This window comes from Anser cygnoides, chromosome 2 (assembly GCF_040182565.1).
Source record: "Anser cygnoides isolate HZ-2024a breed goose chromosome 2, Taihu_goose_T2T_genome, whole genome shotgun sequence".
NCBI classification, from domain to species: domain Eukaryota; kingdom Metazoa; phylum Chordata; class Aves; order Anseriformes; family Anatidae; genus Anser; species Anser cygnoides.
The window spans coordinates 20,716,436-20,741,655 of record NC_089874.1 but is presented as its reverse complement, the minus strand read 5'-3'; the positions used below and the strand labels follow the sequence as shown (position 1 = coordinate 20,741,655).

The window sequence follows — 25,220 nt, the reverse complement described above, 5'->3', positions numbered from 1 at the left end:
GTTTGTTTTTTTTTTCCATCTGTTATCAATGAGTGTGCTGCAATGTGTACAGCAACACCATGTAGTTTTGAGCAACATGATGGCAATGTTCCTGTTTACCTGTCTGCCTGGCCCCACATCTTTTAAGCTCAGTCCACAGCCCTCTTGCTTTATCCCCAGCTAACTGAAATTCTGGCTTATTTTCTGATTGTCTCTTTGTTGACTTGATGAGAAAGACAATGAATTTTGTCATACCCATGAATGAGTTGTCCTTACCAATGGGAACTTGTGAAAGTAAGAGATTTTGGGGTATAAAACTCGGATGAGAGTAACAGTGATGATGGCTTTCCTAAGACAGCTGTGACAGTCATGGCAGCAGCCAGAAGGATGCCAGACCATATGTTTATACACTTTAAAGGGAAACAAATAGAGCCTGCAATTTTTTATTTTTTCTTTCAAGCTGAATGTAGTAAAAAATGTCATTGGTTCTCCATTCTTCTTCTGAGTCCATTCATGACCTCCAAAATGAAGATAACTGTGAGAGCAGGTGGTAGCTGAAAGCAGTTTTGTTCCTGCATCTGCCTGTGCATGCATTTTGAATTTAATATTTCATGAACTTCATTTCTTAAAAAAATAACAATGTGCAGAAGACCTTATTGTGCCTGCTGAAATTTCATGGGAGGCAAGATTTTTTTATTGTATCTTGATGGTTTAATCCATTACTCTCCAATTCATTATTCGTTCAAAATGAAGTGGTTAAAATGCTCATGGAAAAAAACGGTCACCACTTTTCTGTGGCTGCTATCTGATAGGAAAAGCTACCTACTGTGTCTTACATAGCAGCATACAGATATTTTCCACAGCATTTTGAAACTGCCTTATACTCGTTACTGCTAATGTCTGTCTAAAGCTTTTTACACGAAGAGTAGTCTTCTAGCTGCCCTGCCACAGCTTTTATCTTTTGGATGCGTGATGAGTCATGGGGCTACAGTTACTCTCCATAATGTTGAAAGGAATAAATATGTGTTCTTTGGGCAGAATGTAAATGGCTTTTTCTTGGCAAATACCATCTAACCGCAAGTGATGATTGCTTTTGGTAAATCTAAACATAATTTTGTTGTAACCTGCACTTTGGTTTAGGAGGCAGAGATCACTGTGTATGTACCCTGTAATTACATGGTATTTACCACAGATATCCTACTGCTGCTTGTAACTTACCATATGATTAAATTACCAACATTTATCATCAGTGAAGTGTATGCTGCATGGTATACATCTTTCATAAACTAGGACAATACGTATGTAACTTAAGATCTCAGCCCATTTAAATTAATTTTTGGTCTAGTTCTGTCTAAAGGCATTTTCTGTTTATTTCCTGCAACTCTTCTTCCAGTAGTTATGTTTAAGCTAATCAGGTGATCATTGGAAGACTTATACAAATCATTTGCAATCAGTCATTCATGCAGAGTTTCTTTCAGATCATGTTTCTTTCAGATCATACTGAATTTATGAAAGGTGACCCATTAGCAAGGTTCTAAAAGACATGAACCACGTGTACTTCCATGTCGATTGTACTATGGCATACAAGCACAGACACAGTTTCATAATTGTATAGTATACAACGAAGTGTCCACAGATCCACATACAGGCTACCCATCCTAGCATGTGCATCCTTCATATATAATATGTTCTAAGGTATTATAGTTTTTACCCACTTAGATTTTTGTTTGTTCTCTCTTTTGTTCTGCTTGTTTTACTCTAAGCCAAATGTTTTCACAGATGCACTCAAAAACTGAAGAGTATAGCTCAAAATGATAGTGAAACACTGAATGGGGGAAGGAGGGAAAGAAAGGATGAGCCCAAGATTGGTGGCTGCTTCTTCAGCACATGGTATATCTGTTACTGTTCTGGCTGAGTATTGGTTTCCCTTTGTTCACCAGCCCCTCATTCTGACTGTAGTCAGAATTAGACCAGTGAACCGATCTTTGTTGAAAATGCTTTTTTTTTTGGTTTGGTTTGATAGAGATTGTCATCCAAAGCATTACCTCCCCCAACACAGTCATGTTGGCAAAAGTTCACAAAGAGGGAAGAAAAAATGCCCAGGGAGATCTGACAAATGGTACATCCAGTTCTTATCACCAAGGCAAAGTCATGGAAAGGGTCAGAGCCATATGGTATTCCATCACAATGGCTGCATTGGAAGAATCCTCTCAGAGAGGGGATTCAAAGTGCAATCAGAGACCATGGTGATACATCTTTGTACTCCCAAACTTTAACTGTGAAACAGATATGTCCAAGAACTGCTTTCTGAACAGGCACATGTGGACTTGCACTCCTGAAGCCCAAGTCATGGATGAACATCTGTGTTCCAGCCTCTGGAACAGAGAATGTCTCTATCAGCCTCTATCTTCTCATTTTGAGCTCTATTAACTGCTAAGTAGTCCTGTCTGAGGCAAGCTCATACTGCCTCTCATCTTTAAACCCTGTGTCCAGCACAAACAAATGTGGTGGACAAACAATGAAGCAGAGAGCATGTAGCTATGGTGGGGAGTGGGGATATGGGATTGGTGGGGAGTGGTAGTGTGGGAGGAGAGAGACAAAGCAGGAAAAGAAAATTTCTGTATTTTCAAGTTTGCTACTACAACAGTTTGATTCAATAATTAACTTTTTTTTTTTTTTTTAATGTTTCACAATGTTAAAATACCACTTTCCCTAGTAGTTCCACCCAAACATTTTATTAATGACATCTGTGCAGGCATGAAAATGTTTTACCCAATCGGTGAAGGAGATATATAACAGAAATAGAGTGCAAAATTAGATTTCTCCCCAACAGCTCTATTCAAGCTTCATCCTAAAATTTTGTAACACCAAGGTTACTGCAATGACACAGCTGCTAAGATATTCGGCCTAAGCAAGATAATCCTCCTGCCAAACTCTTTTCTCTGGTTCCGGCCTGTCTAGGAACGGCACTGGTCTTTGTTTGGCTAGAGCTGAGAGGCACTTGGGAGCTATCGCATGGCAGTATCTCACTGAGTAGATACTGTATTTCATGCCTCTGTCCAATAATTTTCTCTGGGGAAGTATGCGCCTGATCGGACAGGAACTGATACAAGGCATTAGACTCTAAGTAACCTTTGAGTTTGTTTCTTCTGAATGTGAAAGCATTCATGGTTTGAGTCATTAAAAATATGCAAACAGATGCATCAGTTACAGTTAATTTTGAGGGTTGCTTAAGTCCCTCATAGTGTCCTTATTTACAAGTGCTCATCTTGCTCTTCTGCTCCTCCTAGTGATATCTAACAACCTCCTGACAAGGAATATCATGTGGCATGTCAGAAGAGAAACCTTTACTGGAAGAGTTTCATAATACATAATCCTCTAAATCCCTTTGCTGAATTGAATGGGATATTCATCAGAATGGGTTACATTCCACCAGATCATATACTTTTTGCAACAGCCATGAGTAGATGGGAAACTACAACAAGCTGAGAAAATTATTGGCAGTGACATACATTACACATTCTCAATTTTTCCAGATAATGCTTTCAGTATTAACAAAGCAGCAGGAAAAAAAAATGGTGAAAAACCAATCTGGACTTTAAACATCTACATAAGATAACACAGACATAGTGCCAAGAGTATGAAGATTCTGGCTAGCTTTTCTTTTTTCTCTCATGCAAAGACACACAAGAAGTCCTTGTAAGGTTAAGCAATTAAGAAACAGTGTTATACTTATGCCTTCTGAGGTTTAGCTTTCAGATAGCCCACTTTTCAGGCTGAAAGGAGAAATGGATTGGTGCATTCAATCTAGTCAAGCAAAAGCAAAGCCAAAAAATACATATAATCTGTTTTTAATTCATTTTCCCCAGAAGGCTGCAAGAAACTATAAAAATAGAATGAGACTGGTTCATTTTTAAACTGATCTAGTAAGCCCATTAAGGTATTTAACTTTCGTGGATTGTCTGAGGGATATGGAGTTGCTGTTATCCTTTTGTTTAATTACACTGTAATCTTAGTGCAATTACAGTGACGATAACATTCTTCCACACACATAACAATAAATTAGCCATTTGGGGATAAATGACATTACTTAAAGCTTACTTCAGTGAAGTATCAAAGAAATACTAATGTGGTTGTATAGGACAGGGTGTGAAAGTATATTACACTGTTTCTAGAAATCATCATTCCAATATATTTTAGAGACTTAAAAGAATAACATATTCTTCAATTTTCTTCATCGTGAAATAGTGATGGAAAAATATCAGGAAAAGCACAGAGAAAACATATTTTACTGTATCTGAAAAAATGTGCACTGCAGAGTTTTGTGGGTTATGCTTTAAACATCCATGCAATATTTGTCAAGTTCACCAAATAGATATGTGAGCAACACCATTCCTGATACATTTTATTTTCCCAATCTTGCCATTTTTCCATTGAATATAAAAGTGTCTTCTGAGTCCTTTTGTGGTGTAATTCCAGCAACAAGAATAGATTCATCAAGTTTTTGCTGTTACTGCTAAAGAGAAAAAAGGTAAGACAAAAAATAAGTGATATGTCAGAAAAAAACAGTTGGACAACAAAATCATCCTAAAAATAAAATACCTGTCAAAATTTTGAAGTTATTCTCAGCAGCTCCAATTAAAATAATTACCAAAAAGTGTCCTACTGGGCTTTCATCCAAAGAGAAAACTCGTAGCTCTGATCTCTTCCAGATATGATCATAAATAAATGAAAAACATTTTGAAAATATATTTTGAAATGCATTAAAAATAATAATAATAACTCTACTGACAAGGTAAATTAAGAGAATTATAGTGGTTTATAAACCTCAAATACCATCTTTTTCTGGTAAGGAACCTGGTCTGGTTATTCTCAGCTCAATTCTATGATGTTGGTTATAATTGCACTAAGGCAAATTAGGTAAAAAAATGGAATTAAGCTGATGTAATAAGTATTTCACATCTAAACATATGTCTCCTAACCTCATAAGAATATGCATCTTATGTAGTAATGTTTTATTGCTCTAGAGAAGAGTAGCTGCAACAAAAGGGCTGAAATTTTCCCTGTTACTTGAAACTTTTTTTTTTTTTTAAGATATGAGCATGAAGAGGTGTTAATGTGTATGGAAGAGTCCTTTGTAGGAAGATTCTGTCTTTTATAATCTCATTTACATGTGGCACAAAACATAATTTATTCTTAATTTATTCTCTTATTTGAACAGAGGAAAGGCTTTTGCAAATTAGTTGTTTCGTGTGCTGCAAGTTTGAAATGAGTTTTCCTGAATGGCTAATGAATAAAAAGATATCAGAATTTTATTAGGTGATAATTTTTAATAAAGCTTTGTATATAAAAATCTTTTGAAATGGGATTATAAATACTGGTGAATGACTGAAGAGAATCATTTGCTTAAAAGGTGGCATTTTCTAGTGGTAGAAGAATTTGGACTTCACTGATACTTTGAAAACACAAATGCATAACTTCTTGAGTTATGCTGGTGTTCTGTACCTTATATCAATCTCATCTAATATTTTTTTTTCCTAAAACAACACTTCTACAATTTTCTGACATTCTTACTGTGGAAAACTTGGTTGTTTGTGCTGATGGCAGGTGAGGCCATAGCTTTACCAGATGATCTCTGTGTTCTCTAGCATCTTACTACAGAGAAAGGGCATTAAGGAATACCTATTCATGTAGTGAAAGATGTTATGGGTTTGAGCTTAGTTTGTGGTTTTCTCTTTACACATATAGGAATGTGACTTGCAAATAAAAGAAACCTTAGATGGGACGTCTGTGAGCCGGTGTCACTAATAGGTTTGGACTAAGGTACTACAGTGATTTGAGCAAGGCTGCATATGACACAGGGCACACACATCATCAGATGGCCCTGAGGGCAGAGGCTGCAGTTTCCTTCCTGCCCTTGTCTATTACGGTACTCTGGTAACCTTTACAGAGGGTGTAGGTATGTTTTACTAACTCATTTCTCTACCTAAAATTGGGATTCCTATCTAAAAAGCAGTAACAATGTTCTGATTTACATATTTAATTTATCTGCTGATTTCTGTTTATGTGTGAATATCCAGAAAATACCCACATGGTATTGCAGACAATCTCATATATATGGGCTGAGATTTTGCTGGATATCATTAAATGCAATAATATTTGACTCAGAATGTGCTCGATGTGAGAATTATTTTACCTTTTTTAACTACTACTAGAAACTCAGTCTTACAGGATATTTATTATAAACTCTCATGTCCTACTTCCCAGTGCCTATCTCTGGTCTATTTTTCCCACTGCCCTGGCAAATAGTAATTTAACAAGAAAAATGAATGCACTGCTAATGATCATAGTCAGTGAATTGGAAAACTCACTGGGAGAATTTTTGATCCACTTTCCCATTTGTTTTCTTTGGCAAGATAGTAACTCTAGCAGCTGACGACTTCAAGATGGCATGTGAACCAATTTTAGTTTTAGGGGTTTTTTTCCCCATTAAGTTTTGAGCAGCTTTTCCTTGTCTTGATCAGTGATGTCCAACTCTGCTTGACAGGAAGCCAGGCATGAAAGAGTTTTTTGGCTCCACATCTAAGTGCAATTTTTTTTGTTTTTTTGTTTGTTTTGTTTTTAATAGGCCCAAGGTAAGTCTTTTATCTTTTCTTTCCTAGTATTTCCTCCATCATAGATGAGGAAGTAGATCCTCAGATGAGGTAGATAACACATCCAGTTTGATGTCAGTCTTTAAGCGATATGTAATTGCTAGGCTGGGGAGTAAAGTTATGACAATTGTGGTAAATACTAGTCTATATGGTACTGTACTTGTGCTGACTGATTTCCATCAAAAATATTCAGTGCTCTTCATCTAAGATGGTAAAGAGGAAGTAGAGGTAACTCTACCCATGAGGTAGCTTCACGGTGATAGGAGACACCACCCAAGACAGATCAACTCAGAAGGATTTAATTATGCTTGGACAAGAGCAAAAGTGGCCAGAGAATCAGGAAGCTCCTGCCAGTTCCTCTGCAGTTTTCTCTCTTGGCTGCACAAATAGTTTTCAGAGGAATTTGGAGGCAAATGAGCAGTAGAAGTTGTGTACTGTCACCCTATTTAAAAAAGAAAACGAACAGGGAGAAATGCAAGGAATAGTTCCACTATGTAGCAAAAACGTTTCACTGTGGTATAAGTGTGTTATTACATCTTTGTTAAGCTTATTGCATGTTTGAATATACAAACTAAAATCAAGGCTTTGCCTTGGGTGATCTGGGTTGAAGCGTACTCTCTTAGGGAAACAATTTTATTCTGGTTCCTCTTTTTTGGAAGCTGCTCTGCTATTTCCCTTCTAGTTTATATGCTGTGAGGGCACTCACATAAACCCACACTGAGCTGTATGCTCAAATGGCAGCTCTGCCTTCACCCAGTGACAGTCTCTCTCATGCAAAACCTTTCATTGTTCATCAACTGCTGGCAGACTCTTTGTTTTCCAGCTAAGTAACCACAGTTTGTTGTATTACTAAGGCTTTTAACATATGCTTTTACTTAATGTTAGCTGCCTGATAAGAAAATGAACTGGTTGGTTTTTATTTTTTAAAAACTGTCATTTCTTATTTTTATTTTTCTTTCATTTAATATTTTATATGAGATGGTTAGATCTTCCTTTTGTAGAAAAGGAAAAAACTATAATTTGTTTGGAGCTCCAGGTTCCTGCATCATTCTTATTTTTGTTTTTCTTTTTTTTTTTTTTAATGCATACATTTTCAATTATTTTTAAGCTCCCAGTATCATCCTTTCACTTTTCTGATCTGTTATTAAGCTACCTCTCAAGAAAAATGTATATCATGTCTTTCAGTTCCCTTTGAGTCAACATCTTCAGCCACATTGTATGGCAAAAAAATAAAAGCGCCTTTTCTAGAGATTTTCTGACATGGTTCAGATAATGTCAGCTAATGTGGAAGGGGAACAGTCATTTTCCTTTAAAACACATCAGGTTTTTTAGATTTTAAAACTGATATTCATATCTGTAATGGAATTATGAATGCTGCTGTATAAAAGGTACATTAGCCAACACATACCATCATGGCAAAAACACCTTTTAAGTAGATTTTGTTTATGAAGGTTTAGTTGAACTTAGCTGACATTTGGTCAAGCTCTATGGAAAGAAGGGAAAGAAAGTTATAGGGTTTTGTTGTTGTTGTTGTTGTTCTGATGCCTGTGTCAAACTGTTTATTGATAGATATACAAAATGCTTTAGAGCATTCCTTTTCCTGATAAGCTCATTGTTTGGTATTTCAGGTTAAAAAAAAAAAAAAATGTATTGTTTCACATTCTTATTTCCAGTAGAGATCATTTTGTAGAACAAGCAGTTTTATAGCCTTTTTATGAGAGCAATGTCATGGCTATTTCAAGGAGTAATTCCACATCAGCTTATTTCATTGCTGTTACCATCTTTTATTTTATTTTTCTGCAGAAGCAATCACTCTTTTTCCCCAGAACATTTTCTTTTTGCCAGAACATTTTTCCCCTTTTTGAAACACAAAAGGTATAAAGTGGGAAACCCCTGACCTAGGATGGAGCTAACAATTGCTGAGTATAAGACTGTGGTACATTAAGTGTTCTGCTTCAGCTGCAACCTTCCACCTATCCTCTACTACAAAATCAGCAATCTAAAAAAAAAAAAAAAAAAACAAACAAACAAACAAACAAAAAACTAGAAGTTTCATTCATTCAGATAAAACATTGCATATTTAGTAAAATAGGTGATATGTAAAATAAAATATAGATTAGGTAATATGTAAAATAAGACAAATATTAGTTTATGTATTAGGCTGTGTCAGGTGTCCATGACAAGTTTTCAGTAGCAGGGGGGCTGCAGGGGTAACTTCTGTGGAAGGAGGTGAGGGGCTGCCAGATGTTGGACACAGCTGCTTCTAGCCAGCTCCAGCAGCCCTACTTCAGCACACAGCTGAGCCCATCGGCAAAGCTGGTGAGACCGCTGGGAAAACATTCTAAGAAAGGGTGAGAAATGCTGCAGAAGGAGAGAGGAGTAAGGGAAGAAGAGTCAGAAATGGCCCTGTGAACTCCAGGGTCAGAGAAGGAGTGGGAGAAGGTGCTCCAGGCACCAGGGCAGAGATTCCTCTGCAGCCTGTGGATGAGATCAGGCCAGAGCAGGAACCAGCACTGTAGCCTGTAAAGAACTCCATGCTGGAACAGGTGGATATACCCTGACAGAACTGCCACCTGTGGATAGGACCCACGCTGGAGCAGGGTTATCCTGAAGGGCTGCAGCACATGGTTAAGACTAACACCAAAGCAGGAGAAAAGTGTGCGGAGGAAGGATTGACAAAGATGAAGTGTTATGAACTGCCATCTCCCTGTGGCACTTAGGAAAGGAGGGGAAAGGTAATAAAATTAGGAATAAAAGGGTGATGTGGAAAGGGTGGGGGAAGGTGTTGTTTTAACTTGTCTTTGTTTCTCACTATCCAAACCTATTACGAAAGACAATAAATTAAATTATTTTTTCCTGAGTCTTTCTGCTTTGCCCATGGCAGCAATGAGTATGTGATCTCCCTGTCTGTATCTCAACCAATGAGCTTTTTCATCTTAATTTTCCCCCTATTCTGTTAAGGAAGGGGAGGGAGAGGGCAGCTGGCAGCAGGCAAGGTCAGCTCACCAAATAGGTAAAAACTGAAGTGTTGCAATAGCTTTAGTCTACTAATCACAAGCACAGAGAAGTATAATTCATTTATACTCTGTATTCAGTATAAGGTATGACTTTAAAGATATGACTAATTGTTTTAGACTTTTTTTAAGTCATGAACAAAATTATAATATAATGGGGCTTTTGTTCTAATTCAGCTAGATGCTAAAGTGAAGAAACAGATTATCATGATGTCAGATATGTTAAAGCAGGCTCTGGTTTATGTAACTTGTTCATGTAGGGCCTTAGAAGTGAGAAGATAATTATCAATATAGATGTTTCATTTGTATGTTGCCTGCATATCCTGTGTTTTATCATATCCTTATAGACACACAATAGCAACTTCAAAGGCTTCATTGTCTGTGCTGCTTTGAACATATATTCTGTTATTCTGCACATTTGACAAATGCTATCAAAAATGTTCTGAGTGATATTGATTTTGTGTGCAGCTAGGAGTAGGAAAAAGAAATCACAGAAAGTTTCTGTGCAAATTGTTGTAATCTTATTTTCATATTACTTCATTAATCAATTATGCCCTGAGATCATTATGTGCATCCAGGGTTATTCCACTTAAGCCACTGAAATGACAGGTTAGTATATTCAACAGAAGTGATGGGAAAGCTCAGTTTTGTCATCCCTAAATGTAAATGAAATGTTAGAAATGAATCTGTCAACCCAAAAACTGATGCTGAAATAACTGTGCTCTTTTAGAACAGTGCATTCCATTTTTGATCTCGAAAGATTTCCCAGAAAATTCCCTTAGCCAAGAAAGTCTACTGTTGATTATGTTAAAATGCAACAGATAAAGAGCATATTTCAGAGAGGAGGTGCAGATGTGAAGTGCATTTTTAAATTAACTGAGGGTCCTGCATCAAGAGAAAATGTACTTTCATACATAGCTAATTAGTTGTATATATATTTTTTTTCTCTGATTTTGTGTGTGCATTTGTACAATATGAGGACAAGGAATATACCCTCTTTGATTTACAGGTGGCTTTATTATTAGTTCATCCTTAGTTTTTGATAGATGTATATGTACATATAAAACTTAAAATATTCTGAGCACTCTTTTCTGTTTGTTTTGATTCCAGTATTTAGGAAGCATGTTATGATTCTAGGTATAGTATTTGTAGAGGTTTGGAAAAGAGCTCTACCAACTCCTCCCACAAAGGAGAGGTTAAGTGGTTCAGGAAATTGAAGGTCTGAAATATTCTTCCTTGACTAAATGAATCAACCGTGAGCATTTACCACTGTCAGAAAATTAGGTCACAGATAACATAAACCAATTTTCTGTGGAAGTCCAGGAATAAGTTAATTTTACATTTGCTGCTTTCTTTAAATTGTAGTGGCAATGATAAAACGTCCATGCTCAACAGTGGCTACAGCCTTTGAATCTCTGGGATGATTTGAAGTGACTTTGTGTTTCTTTTCAAGTTGTTCCAATGCATGACTGGAGTTCTTATTAGAGTGATCTTCATGCAAGGCCTGCCTGCTTCCCAGCTATCATCCACCTCCTGCTTTCCATTTTTGTCTAAAGTAAAGCTGCATCCGGCAAACACTTGGAAATACGCTGTTTGGTTACTAATTACCTGCACCGATTTACTTAGTTATGTGTTCCAACACAAGCAAGTCCTTTGTTTTCCTATTGTATCTGCCTCCCTATTAGTTATAATGGTGGCATTTATGCTGTAATTGGGATGAAAACATGAAAGGGAGACTGTAACTAAAGATGGGAGCACTGTGCAAGTAATAAGTAGTGAAGTATTAAGGTTAGTAGTAACACATGGATATGGCTGTAACGTTTTTGTTTATATTGCCTTCAAATATTACTAAGGAATGGTTTCAAGGTTATAGACCTACCCTGGAGTGTGTTAAAATACATAACAGGACTGTTGGCTATCCTAAAATAATGAACAGTAAAGTTTATGTATTAATCGTAATTATGTTTGGACAGATTTATATTTTAATTGGTGTTTCTCTGTCTTATCAGTTGGCAAAAGAGAAAAATTGGTATTTAGGTATTCAGTTGAAAGAATCTTTCCATATACCATGTTCTTTGAATACATAGGTGTGATTTAAATGAAGCAAAGGTAGGTAGGTGCCTAACTGATCACACTGCTAATGCAGAATTTTTTCAAAAGAATACTTTATTGTATTTTCTCCATGCCTGCTTTCCTGCTTTCCTTGTGGTTCCTATCATTTCCACTTGAGTTGCCTGCATGGTACTTGAACTTAACTGCCAGCCATGCAGGAAAATTATTCCAAAGAGCTATCTTTGTGTTTGTTTGTTTTGTTTATAGCATCTTATCACTTCCAGGACTAGTTCCATAAACAGGTAGCAAGCATTTAGAAAAATGTTTCAGGAGAGGAAGGGAGCAGAAGGCTGCCTAAAGCACTCCAGAAGCTTTTAATTGCTCTCAGAGATTTTCTGTATCATACTAAGCAAACCATTTAACAAGTCTGTTTCACCTCCCAGTGGTTAGGATGGAGAAAAGAAAGTTGAGAAAAGAAACGTTTAATTAAGGAAGTGGGGTTGCACATTGAAGTTTTTAAATAACATATATTAACTGCGGGTGACTAAAAAATGGTATTTTTACCTTAAGAGTAATTCCAGGTATACCACATAGTTCTGGAATTTCATAAGAGAAGGAATATCATGTTTAAGGAATAGATTTTTATGCTTCTTCAACATGTGCTGTATTGCAATGACACTAAATTTTTGAAGACCTTGGGCTTCACAGTAAAAAGGGTTATGGAGGAAAGGAGACTCATACTTGCAGAAGGAAAAGAAAACACAAACATAAATAGTGTTTCAGTGAGTGCAATTTCTACGCACTGAATTTCTGAAATTTCTGAATTTCTATGAAACATTTTCCAAATATATTTTTTTTGTTCAAAAATGTTCAGCCGACTTGAATATTTTTGTTTTTGTTATGGTATCTGTTGTTTGAATACAATTCATTCAATCAGTAGAGGGAGGTAAAGCAAGCAGCTCAACACCATCTGGTAAACAGTTTAAGAGCTGATAAGATGCAGTATGCAAAGTTTAATTTTGAAGTTCTATCTGTAGCTCTGATCAACTTAAAGTTTGTCAGATTTGACCAGCAAGGCAAAGGCTAAAACATAACTTAAGAAAAGGTTTACTACAGAGTAATGGAAGTTTTTAAGTCAGGCTCTAGTCAGGCTCTAACTTCTTCGGAGTTGGAGTTGGCAAGCCTAAGCAATGCAGGTTTATATGTAGACCACAAATTGTATAAAATGGCAGGGTTTTCCTGCCATTAAAATGTGCAGGTGACTGTTCTTCAAAGAACTCTTGTGCCAAACTAGTAAGAGCTTTTGAGTGAGCACTGCTGATGGAAGCAGCACATGACACACTATTAATCTGAAGACTGTTGTGGATTTGTGGGTAAATAGGATAAACTAATGAGATCTGACACTGCAAAGAATGTACCAGAATAGTGGCTTGCCTTATAATAATGAAAAAAAGAAAAAAAAACTACCTTTTCCATTCTTCATGTGATTTTTTTTTTTTTTAAAGGTTGTCACCTCTTGTTGTATGAAACGGTCTCTTAGTCTGTGTCTCTACAAATATTAAAAAGGGTTAGCCTAGTTCCTGAAGAGGTAATGATTTGCAATAAATAAATGAATGGCAAAAAGACAGGTTGCTGGAAAGGATGGAAAACACTGGAATATGCATGTTGTTAAATGGTTCATTTTGATAATGCCATCTGCATTTTGTCCTTAACTAGAATTGTTCTTCCTTGGGTCTGTTTTTCTCTCTGTATGAAAACTGGCTTCTTGAACTATTTGTTCCATTGTTCATCTTGGATCCTGTTCTTCTGGCAGCCCTCACAGATATCGTCCTGCAATTCTAGCTCACTATAAAACTGGTGGTGGGATTAATTTCTCTCAGATGACCCTTTACTGCTCTGGCAATGCCTAGTTAAACCTGCCATTCTATTAAATATTTTCGGAAGTTACTGAAATGGTCTCAATATTTTTTCTTTATTGTAGGTTTCATATATACTGGAGAAGTTGTGCATCGAATGTTAACAGCTACACAATATATTGCACCCTTAATGGCAAATTTTGACCCCAGTGTGTCAAGAAATTCAACAGTCAGATACTTTGATAATGGTATGTAGTAGTCCTTCATAAATAAATGTGTCTGTGTCCCTTGGTTCTTCATATTTTCCTAAATAATTATTTTTGAAAGAAAAATTGAAGATTTTTTAAATATCTTTTTTTTTTTTTAACTCACAAACTGTATAAAGAATGTTCCTAGACATCCATAAACCTTTCTTAATTTAGAACACGGTTAAAGGGTCATGAATGTTTTTTCCTAATTGAGTAGATCCCTTCTATATGTTAAAGTACATAAACTCAAACTAAGAATTTATTTTACTAATTTTAAAAGGACAAATCTATCTTCTATAAAAGTGCAAGTTCTTTTGAACTTGAATATATATATATATACTGTCGACGTACTGGCTAAAATGGAAATAAATGTCCTTCATGGAATGCAAGACCAAGAATACACAGGAGTAGGGCAGGTATAAAGTTAATAAACCTGTCAATGACTAAGTGTGCATGGAGTCCCAGGCCTGGAATTCAATATGCTCATCTATACCATGAGTTCTCAACAGTCCCATGTTAAAAAAATAAAATAAAATAAAATTGAAAGGTTAAAAGGTTAAACTGCAGTGTTATACTTGAAGCTCCATAAAATATTTCAAAGGCCTTAAATCTGTGGGAATTTGTTTCATAAACTCAGTTATAATGAATATTTTGAAAATATAACTGATGTGATTAAATATCATCTGCTGCCTTACCTCAGGTAAGAGACGATAATTTGCTACAATAATTGCAAAAGTCTCTTTAGTGATTGAATGCAATGGCAGTGACTGCGTATTTTGAATTTAAAATTTAGAAATCATGAAATTTTGAATCCTGACTTCTATGATTGTTTTAATCTTCCTTGATAAGCCTGTGCCATCCTTTGAATGCTCATACACAGTGAATTTAAGCAAAAATAATGACCATGTCCAATAATATCTATATCATATCTCCAACCAGATAGGTAAATTTTTATGTTTCAGATCACTGATCAAAATATATCATATAACTTTTGCACCCAGTCATAACTTTTCCTTACCATCTAGTCATTACTTGCAGCATTTGTTTGTTAAGAATTCAATAAAGTAGGATTACATGAGAAAATCCTCCTGCTCACATAGGGAATTTTCATACAGAAAAAATGATTATTTTCATTTAATATATTACCTGACATTATGGCCTGAAATTTGTCATCTTTACTGAAAGAATCTGAGTGCTCTGGGAAAGTCACAGCTAATTTTCATTGTATTCTTGACTTCCACTCTTTCATATCAGGTTTATTATCCTGTATCGCATCACTTTCATGACAACATTGAATTGGGGGGGGGGGGGGGGGGGGGGGGGGGCAGATTTTGCATCCCTCCCTCATCCATAGGGCATGATGATCTATTGGACCCCATGTACTTTAGGACAAAGAATTTGCTACCTTACCCCAAATAAAAAGCAACTGAATGATTTGTATCTTCAGCTCCTTATTTCTTTTTCATCCCTGTCTTATCCCCCAGCAAGTTTAGAGCTGCATCTGTAGTTGGCAAGCACATAGTGTGGTGACCCATTCAAGTCTTAATCACGGAGCTAATTGCAAGAAACCTCCACTCAAACCTACACAAAGAGTCCTGGGAATGAGGAGGTAGTGTTTTGGAAGTAGCTGGCATCACCTTTGGTTTGGGATTCTGAGATGCACTTAGGGACTGAGTATAAAAGTTTCTGGTTATTTTTCCAACAATAATTGTAAAAGTCTTTAAATTTCTTTAAAATGAAATTTAATATAATCAACTAAATATTCAGAAAACAGTTAATAAATGTAGTCAAATAAGGAAAAATGCATCTTGTGCAAAATTAATGAGCATATACTATACTTATGAAAGACATGTGGTCCAATGATGCAACAGACTTACTGAAGTATGTACCAAAAATTTGCATGCTTATAGTTCTGTGACATCCCCTGACAAGATATGCTAATAAGAATAACTGAATTTCTGTGACAAAAGATATTTCAAGGATATATCAAAAGAAGCATACTGACCCACCGTGAACACTCCAGCAAGAAATGAAATTAAAGTGTTGTGAATCAAAGCACATAACTCCCATTAATGCCAAATAAAGAAGTATGTTGGGGAAGGGATATAGTCCTAGAGACGAAAAAGACATTTTCAGTAAACACAGTTTTGGTGATAAGTGTCTTTCAGCCAAACTGCCTGAATGTGTCTGTAATCCTCAACATCTGTAAAACATGCTCATAGGGTATGCAAGTCACTTGGGGTACATTTTTAGTGCAGTAAGTAAGTGGATATTCAGCCAGAGAACTCCCATGAGTATTAACAAGTCTCTTGCAACTAAATCTCTGCACAGCAGACTCAATATTTACCCCGTCTATGAATTTTTAGTAGTTTTAATTTAAACTAAATGTATTTATTGCAAGCATCTAATATTTTTTCAACTTGCAGAACCTCAGTGAGGACTTGTACCATGCAGAAAAAAATTAATGCTATTTATATTAATGTGTAGTTAATGGAAGAATCTGAATTCCTCAAATAATAACTTTCACAAGACAGGCAAAGCTATTAACACTTCACCTTTCAAAGCCATCAGGTTGTATATGTGTGTGTGTATATATAGTGTAAGAAAAGCCACTGCAGAGCAGTGGTTGCAGCAGCACACCTGTGAATGCCGGATTCTACGTTTAGTGATCATTGACTCTTTGTGCAACTCCAAACAAGTTACCTGACCCCTCTTGCTTTAGCAGATTTTTGTGTGAGTAGTTGAGGTAGTTATTTGTGGCACTGTGTTGTCTACCTTTAAGAAGATTTCAACAGCAACGTGTGTGTAATGTCTTTAGCACTTCAAGATGCTGGGCTGAAAGTTGCTGAAAGAGACAAATCACTGTTTTTGTTTCAAGTAACTGCAGTTAAGTACTTTTCCTACAGTCAGTTAATATTTTTCTCACATTTTTTCTTCCCTTTGCCTCTCTACCCCCACTCTGGGGTTCACAGGCACAGCACTAGTTGTCCAGTGGGACCATGTCCATCTGCAGGATAATTACAACCTGGGCAGTTTCACTTTTCAGGCCACCCTTCTCAATGATGGGCGTATCATTTTCGGCTACAAAGAAGTAAGTTGGGTCTGAAAGTTGTCATTTAAGTAGACAAATCACTTTATACTTGTTAGGAATTTCCATCCATTTTTGGCAGATATTTTGAAAGTTGAGCTGTATAAGACCATTTTTACAGATTGCTTATAAGGTCCCTATTTTGCTGAAAATGACATTTTATTGTGAAAGTGATGTTCATGTCATGGACTTGAAAACCATCAATATGTCTCAAATATGTACTGCTAGATTTCAGCTGGCCTTTTTTGGATGGTTGTAAGTGTTGATTGTTTAGTAAATTCTTGACTGTTTAGTAAATTCTCTTTGACTTTGAAAGGTAGGGCAATTTGCTCAGTTAGCTTATCTAATTTGAGCCTATTTAGAAAGACTCTAGCATCAATGGTTAATATTGAAGGTTACCTTGCTTCTGTGTCTTCCATTTCTTCGCAACTGAAGTATTTCAAAGTCTATATTTTAAATAAAAAATAAATGTCTGTATCTCTAATGGTTAGATTGAGGTCATTTGGCTGGTCTTCATAGCACCAATATATTGCTGTCCCTATTGGGACCCTGTGCATTTTCCGTCTTTCAAAATTTGTTTATTTCGATACTTTAGATGAACCTTTTTTCTTGTTGCTAGACTACTGCTGAGGCTATACCTCCAGGTCATTTTCATGCAAATGAGCATCAAAAGGTAGATAAACTCAAGTCCACAGGGATGAGAAACAACTTTCTTTCATTTTCTGCTTTATTTTAATCTCAGTTTGGCCTGGAGAGTGTGACTTTCTCTTGAATGTGTACATCTCTTTGTTATTCTCCTTATATAAATAATTGTTATCAGTGATATATTTTATCACTGACATTTTCCAGACTTAAGGAAATCTGGGTTTTCTTCTCTATCTACCACACATGGGTTGTGTGCCTTCAGGCTCGATTTTCATACCTGTGTCAAAGCCATACACCTGAATGAAGCAGTAGTACTCTCCCTTTCATTAAAAGACTAGTGGGGGTCTGGGTTATTCTACTAGCAGCACTCATACCTTAAGATAAATGTATTTTCACCTTGAAAACAGGATTGCTGCAGAATACTCTTACTGTATTATTTCTGTAGACACAAGAAACTTCTGGTATGTCCATGTATCTGGCTTCCCTTACCTTATAAAAGATGTATTGATGCAAGGTCTTCTCTGGCTCTAAGATTGTTTCTGAATGTTATGTACAGGCTAGTAGTCTTAATCTATGGAAATGCACTTTATTAAAATTTTGATTCCAGCTTCAGAAGAACCTTTTTCTGGTTACTACAATGGAGCTTGTACATTATCAAATGACTGTGCACAAAGAATTTTTATCTCCTGTTCTTGAAACCTTTGCAAAGGGAAATATATGATTCTATGATTCTCTATATATATAATTAATATTAATATATTAATATATATGTATTAATGACTACAGAAAAGGTCCTGCCTTTGAGGCCCAGAGAAGTGGGGAGTGACACTACATCAATTTTCAATTCTAAGATAAATTTGCTGAGAACTATATATGAATTCTGACATCAAAATAGTGACATCAGAAAAATGCTGTTCTTAGCTATCAGATACTAGGCCTTTTCTGCCACTGACCAGCCCTCTACAAAATGAATCTAAAATGGGTGATATAAGCTATTCCAGTAAATTGATAGTATCTTGTGTTCATTTTGCATAAATGTAAGTGAAGATGTGGAATGCCAGGCCATGGAAAATGTTATTCATTTAGGAGGACAGAAAGAGATGGGCCACCTCATTAATTTCATGTAAGTTGCATGCAGTTAGGTCATGTGATCTATGGATAAACCTAGCAAATTCTATGCTAACACTGACTGGGCTGCTTGGTCTCACTGTTTCTACTGGGATCTACCTCCAGAGCTGCACTGCTTTCTGAGGAGAATGTTATTAATGCCCTTTTCATTAATTTTGAAACAGAAGGAATTGGAATTTAGAAACATAGTAATTTGTGTTGTTTTGTGTTGCGTTGTATTTTTTTTTCCACTGCTGAATCTTTTAAATCTCCTGCACAATGCAAAGAAACTTTTCAAAAGTGACAATAGTTATGTATTTGTGTTCTGCAAATATTTTGACAAAAAAGTTTTGTGAAATCTCAGGGTGTTACAACTATACCTATTCCATTAGGAATTGCTTAGCGAATGGCTTTGAAGAATGAGAGTTCCAGAAGACCACATTATTTGCAGTGTACCTTAGTATATTAAAATTTCCTTAGCTTTTCACTTAAGTGACGAAAACAGAACAAAATTGCCAATCACTGATCAGACACAAGTTGTCCGAAGAGAAAAGACTGAGACACTTGTAAATTGAAATTTGCCTGTAGTCTTATATTTCTAGCTAAGCATTGATTTATTTTCAGTGTTGAATCCATTGCTTTCTGAGGGAGTCCTTCCTTCTAGAACCATTTCTCTTGCTGGTGAGTCATGTTGTCAGGAGCCCCATTAACTCCAGTAAGATTACTTATATGAGTCCTCACTAGCATGAGTAAAAGTTGGAGAGATTTCTACCACCTTTTTGGTGCCACTTCATTTTAGCATCACATTTCATCAAAAAATGACACTGAAGTATGACTATCCTGTTATGTCTTCATTGACATTGAATGTCTTCAAACTGAAACACCAATGTAAGATGCAATAGACAGGTTTCCAGTAACATTATAAAGCATCCCATAGGGACTCTGTATGAGTGACACGAGAAGTTTATCCTGAAGAATCTATCTTTAAAATGTAACTTTGATTATACATTTAAGGGAACCATAGGTATGAATTTTTATGTCTATAGAACTTTACCTAGTTTTATCTTTTACTTATGATTTATTCAAATTTGAGATGCGCTTCTTCATTTCCTCTCTGCATCCACATCAAGTTTGCTACTTCATAAAGCTGGTGCTGATCACCAAAGCAGAATCTCGGATGGGGTCTGCTGAATATCAGCAGAGCTCTTCTGCCTAATCTTCTGCATTCTGTAGTTTGCATAATAGGAAGCAATCCGAAATGAATGGTTATTGTCTGAAATTCATAATAGATTCTAAAAGAAATAAAAATTTAGAAAGGGAGCTGAGCCGCCAGAATAGAGAAATCTGGAAACATCACGGAAAAGGTAATGCATAGCAGAAGAAGAAAAGGTGTAGCCAAGTTTTATTGTGCATTTTATTTGAAATGTACAATGAGACTTTGGTGTTTTGTCTAATTCTTACATGCTCTAAACAGGTGAATCTAGCCCTAGTAAAAATCATAACTCATGTTTTCTTATCTGTTTTTCTGATATTCTTCTTGTATATTAAGTTTGGATTCAATTCAGTATTAATATCAGAATGTCATATAATATCAGAGTAAAATCAGAATGAATGTCAGCACTGAATTACAGTGGGAATATCTAAGCACTTTTTATGTACCAAATACTGTTTTTTGTGTGTTCTTTGTCAGAAAGAAGAAATGGCAAGTCAAATATTTATTTCTTTACAAATTTATTAGGGAACCACATACACATCTTCCATTTTAAATAAAACTAACAGAGTATCATTAGTCAGAGTCCTGTCAAGTGATCAGTATGTCAGGAAACATCAGCTGGCAGAAAAATTTTAGTGGTGCACCTCTTCTACATAAAATACTTCAATTACAGAGCAATCTATCCAATAGAAAAAAAATATATATTTTTTCTGCGAATGAATACTTTTATGTGTTTTAGTAGTGAATACTCATTTCTTATGTTCTAGATTTCAAAGAAGTTCAATTCTCATGAGCGTTTTGTCTTTTTGAACAATTCATTATAGTCTTTACCTGTTAGTGCTTAAAGGTAATGTTCCTCAGTGTAACATTTGGTTTCTTTTTCTCTCTATTATTAATACAGGACAAATTAGGCGAATTAGGTGAAGGCTTTGGTACTTAGTTAATGGTTTAGGATGTTTTTTTCTGAATTTCATTGGCTTGAAGGCTTTCTTTGTTCATTTAAATAGGAATGACTCTCTATTTTTGTAGTCATCCAGAAACCTTTATAAAAGGTGAAATTTCTATTCAAGTTTCCCAAAAATGTGAAGTAAAAAATAATTCTAAGAGACTTGAAGTAGAGTTTCCTTCTACTGTAAGAGAAAGCAGAAGTGAATGCACCTGATTAACTGTAGCACTGATGTTCTCCTATGTGTGATGGAAAATACTCCATTTTCACAGTTTCCAAAAGCTGTTTGTTTCCTGAAAACTAAAATATTCCATAGTCTGCATGAATATTCTACCTGCATTATATATTCTTGGCATTTCTTTGCTCTGTTATTATTATAAAAATATTAACATGGAAGTAGGATCTTTATTTTGTGAGGTGATCTGTTTATGCAATTTAAAATCCCAGATTAAGTTTCATGCAGTTAGGTCTTTAGTTAATATCTGTTGAGGAAACTGTCAATGAAAATGTCTTATAAGTACTATTGCATTTCTAATTATTATTTTGCAGAATACTCTGGCCCTTATCTTTGACTCGGGTGCAGTAATTGCACCCTGTTTACCATACTCAGAATAAGGTCAGAGGTTGTTTATTTAATCGTTTTTGAAGAGTAAGATTCTGACTAGTCACAGAGGAAGTGGAAAAGAATAAAATTTGAGAGCTTTCTATTGGAAAATACTCTCTAGATTACTCTTCCTAGCAAATAATGCAATTCAGCATGAATTCTAAGTATCTTCCTCCCTAGTGCTGAAGTATATGATCAGAAATATGTATGTCAATGGCCCTGTTGCCAGCATGGATTTTGGAAGCTAGTGGCTTGTACAGTACAAGAGTTCATATTGTCCATGGTAGAACTAACACATTTTGGAATGATTCTAGCTAAAATCCATCCTCCAAATGTAATGCCACAAAACTCCTTGTTCAACTATTTAACATGTCATCCTGTCATGACATATCCTGTCATTCATATGAGGAATTCAGAACACTAGCTATCTGTTTGCTACCTGTGTATTGCTGTAGTTTTCAATAAATATTTTTGTCAGTTACTATAAGCCTTCTGCCAAAAGGGTATGTTTCCTAATGGGGCATCATATGGTAAAAGCCCATTTTATCCTGACATCTCGTTCAAAAGATTTCACCTATAAACTGCCACTCAGTACACTCATTCCTGATAGACTGGAGTATTTTGTTCTGTACAATAGCTTATTTCCCCACACTATAAAAATAAGCATATGTATTTGCAAATACAGATTTAATTATGCTGTAGTTTTTCAGGGATTTTTTTGGGTACTGGATTACCTTCTACTTTGTATTTCTCTTCTGTATGACTACTTGTTTGACACAGGCTGTATCTCAGTTTGAAGAGCTGACTGTATTAACTTATGAGACCTCCTTATCTTGCACAAACACTTTCCTGCATATCCATACATATCCAAATTTTGAACTGCTTTTTAAAGTTGTTGCCATTTTGCCACCACACTTTATTGGTTACACACCTACTTGAACACGAATTCCGACTACCTTTTGTGTCTGTAAAACTGATTCCTTTCTTCATCTGCTGTGTTTCCTACTAACTTCAAAGAGAGATAGTCATTGCATTCTTCTCATCAGTGTTTTTTCTGACGATTTTCAATAGCTTTAATAGGAATATCCTCCTTCTCAAAATCTTTCATGACAGTTTCTCTAATTGTTAATATAAACATTTTTCTACAGTATTCGGAGACTGTGAAAAATTCTCTTATTTTGTTTATACTTTCATGCTGGAGAAAGTTTATAGACTTGTTACAGAACACAGTCAGTCTTTTATTTTGAGGGCTTTGAAAATATGGCTTTCAACCTTCTTATCTTATATTCCTCAATAACTGCATCAGAGCTGAACTGATACAAGCTTATCTAATAGCTGATACAAGCCACGTTTAAATTGATGTAAAAATGGCAGTATTACCAAGCTTCTTCAGACCGTGTATGCAAGAAGCTCCATTTAAATGTAACCAAAGCAGTACAAGTTCACAGACCATGGAGACATTTGAAAATTGTGACAGTTTTAATTCATCAGAACTCACTTTTTCTGTTAATAATCTCAAATTTAAGTTTTCTGAGACTGATGTCATTGTAATCAGAGCTGAATGATATTTTGCAAAAAAGGAAAAGAAAAACAAGCAAATATTTAACTCAAATACCAGAGATCATACCATTAATTGACAAATAGACAATACTGAATCCTCATTCACTGAATGTTTAAGCAGCTTTTTAGTTTAGAATTTTTCTGCTATGTGAAAAACACTGGCAAACTATAATTTTGCTAGTTTCACGTAGATAAACCTATAGCATACTATTAGATTAGCTGAGCTAGCACCTTGTATCTCAGTCTCTTACACTTGATCCAGTTTCATCTGTCTTCAGACAAGTAATTTCTGGTTAAGGTTAACTGAAGGCCAGCTTTGAAAAATAATATATCCAGCTATGATTCGAAAGCAGCAGTGGATAGAGAATCCTAATTTCCCTTGGTAGTTTATCCCAGTGGTTAAAAACGTTCAATCATAGACATATGTACCTTACTCTACTTTGAAGGTATCTGTGTGCATCTTCCAGTTTCTGGTTACGTCTTTCTGTGCTAAAAGAAAAATCTCTTAAGTTATTTCTCCCCATGGCAGTAATTGTTTATGATAATCAAGTAAGCTTTCCATTTTTTTTTGAGAAGCCAAATCAAGATCTTTAACTCTGTTAATAGCAATTGAGAACTGCAAAAGATTTCAATTATTTGTTATGACTTTTTCATCTTCCTTCTGTTAAGTTTTCTGAATCTTTTTAAGAAATAGACCCTCCCAAAGTCTGTGTAGCATTTCAGTAATGATCTAATGTACAGATGTAAAATGACAACCCCACTTTTAGGCTATATTTCACTGATTATGTAATCAAATATCACATCAATTAGGTTTCTTGCTGTGATTACTCCTCCAAAAGCTGGAGTTGCTTACCCACTACAATCCCGAGAGTCCTTCCGGAATTGTTGCTTTTCAGAAGATGGTCCCCAAACCTCTACCTTGCATTCTGTTCTCCAAGTTATAACTTTACAATTTTTACAAGGTCTAACTTGGCTACTTGATCCAGGCATTTCATTATTTTTACTCTGCCAGTGTCACCTGCAGAACTGCTAAGCAGTAAATGTATGTTTCCTTCTCAATCTTTAATAAAACTCTTAGACACTAAGTCTGATGCCAAGAGAAGCATGATAGATAGTAAAGACATGATGTCAGTCTGAGCTGATTCTTCAGTGATGGCTGCTGTTTGTGATCAGTCTAGTTAACTATATTAATATACTGTATAAATGTTACTTGTCACTATGTAAAACAGCTTACAAAATTATATGGCTATTACAGCTATACACTGATCAGCCAGACCTGCAGTCATCCCCAAAGAATGAAATCAAATTTGGTAACACCTATTTTCATAAAACAATATTGCCTGGCATCAGTAAAAGTCAGCAAAGCTGGACTGGTCTATAGCTATCTAAGTCCCTTATTTAATTATTTATATATACATATGTGTGTGTATATATATATATTATTTTTTTTTTTAATTTTATTTCTCCAAACACTGACAAGTGAGTATCTGGCATTTTCCAAAATTTCCGTGACAAAGAAAATTTTCCAGCTACTCCAAGACACGTTAAATATGATTTTCATCAGGCCAAAAATACCTTCAAATAGGTTGTAAAACAGTTTCAGTGCAAGTTACCTGAGACAAGTTTTTAAGTGCTCATCCCAAGCTGAACTTTCGGTTTGTGTGTTTAATGGTAGACAAGTATTGCCTCCTCCTCCATGTCCTCCACATCTTCAACTGGGAGGAATAAATTACTGAAAATTTCTGCCCTTCTCTGTGTCATTACTGTCAGTTGTTTCACCTCTGAGTTTTGATGTAAATGTTGTTATATAAGATGCAAAGCAGACTGGGATAAAATAAAAATTAAAAACAGTAATTTCAATCTTTAATAACTCCTTACTCATATTATGGTGTATTGTATTACACACTTATTTAGGACTTTAAAGTTACACTGGCTAAATGTTCATTCTGCCAATGCTGTAATTTGAGTCTGAATTTTTTGAGTTCAGTAGTTCAGGCACATCTTTCCTTTTTTGTCTTCCAGATTCCTGTTGCTGTGACACAGATAAGTTCAACCAACCACCCAGTGAAAGTGGGACTCTCAGATGCATTTGTGGTTGTGCACAGGATCCAGCAAATTCCCAGTAAGTAGTGTGTAGTAGTGCTAATGGTTTGGAGGCTGAGAAACAAGTATAAGCTGATTTCATTAAGGATGATTAGCTGCACAACAAATCACTTAGCTAATTTCAGCTTGTTAATTCAAGTGTAATTTTATTT

General features: G+C 35.6%; 1 protein-coding gene across 2 annotated transcripts in view; it reads left to right on the top strand.

Moving 5' to 3' along the window:
• The window catches only part of PLXDC2 (plexin domain containing 2), a 268,092-nt gene that overhangs the window by 185,023 nt on the left and 57,849 nt on the right, over positions 1 to 25,220 (top strand). For both annotated transcript variants that reach the window (XM_048061760.2, XM_013172072.3), the window contains exons 5-7: positions 13,680 to 13,802; positions 16,775 to 16,893; positions 24,988 to 25,087. In XM_048061760.2, the coding sequence (XP_047917717.1) occupies positions 13,680 to 13,802; positions 16,775 to 16,893; positions 24,988 to 25,087 (342 nt within the window). The remainder of the gene's footprint in view (positions 1 to 13,679; positions 13,803 to 16,774; positions 16,894 to 24,987; positions 25,088 to 25,220) is intronic.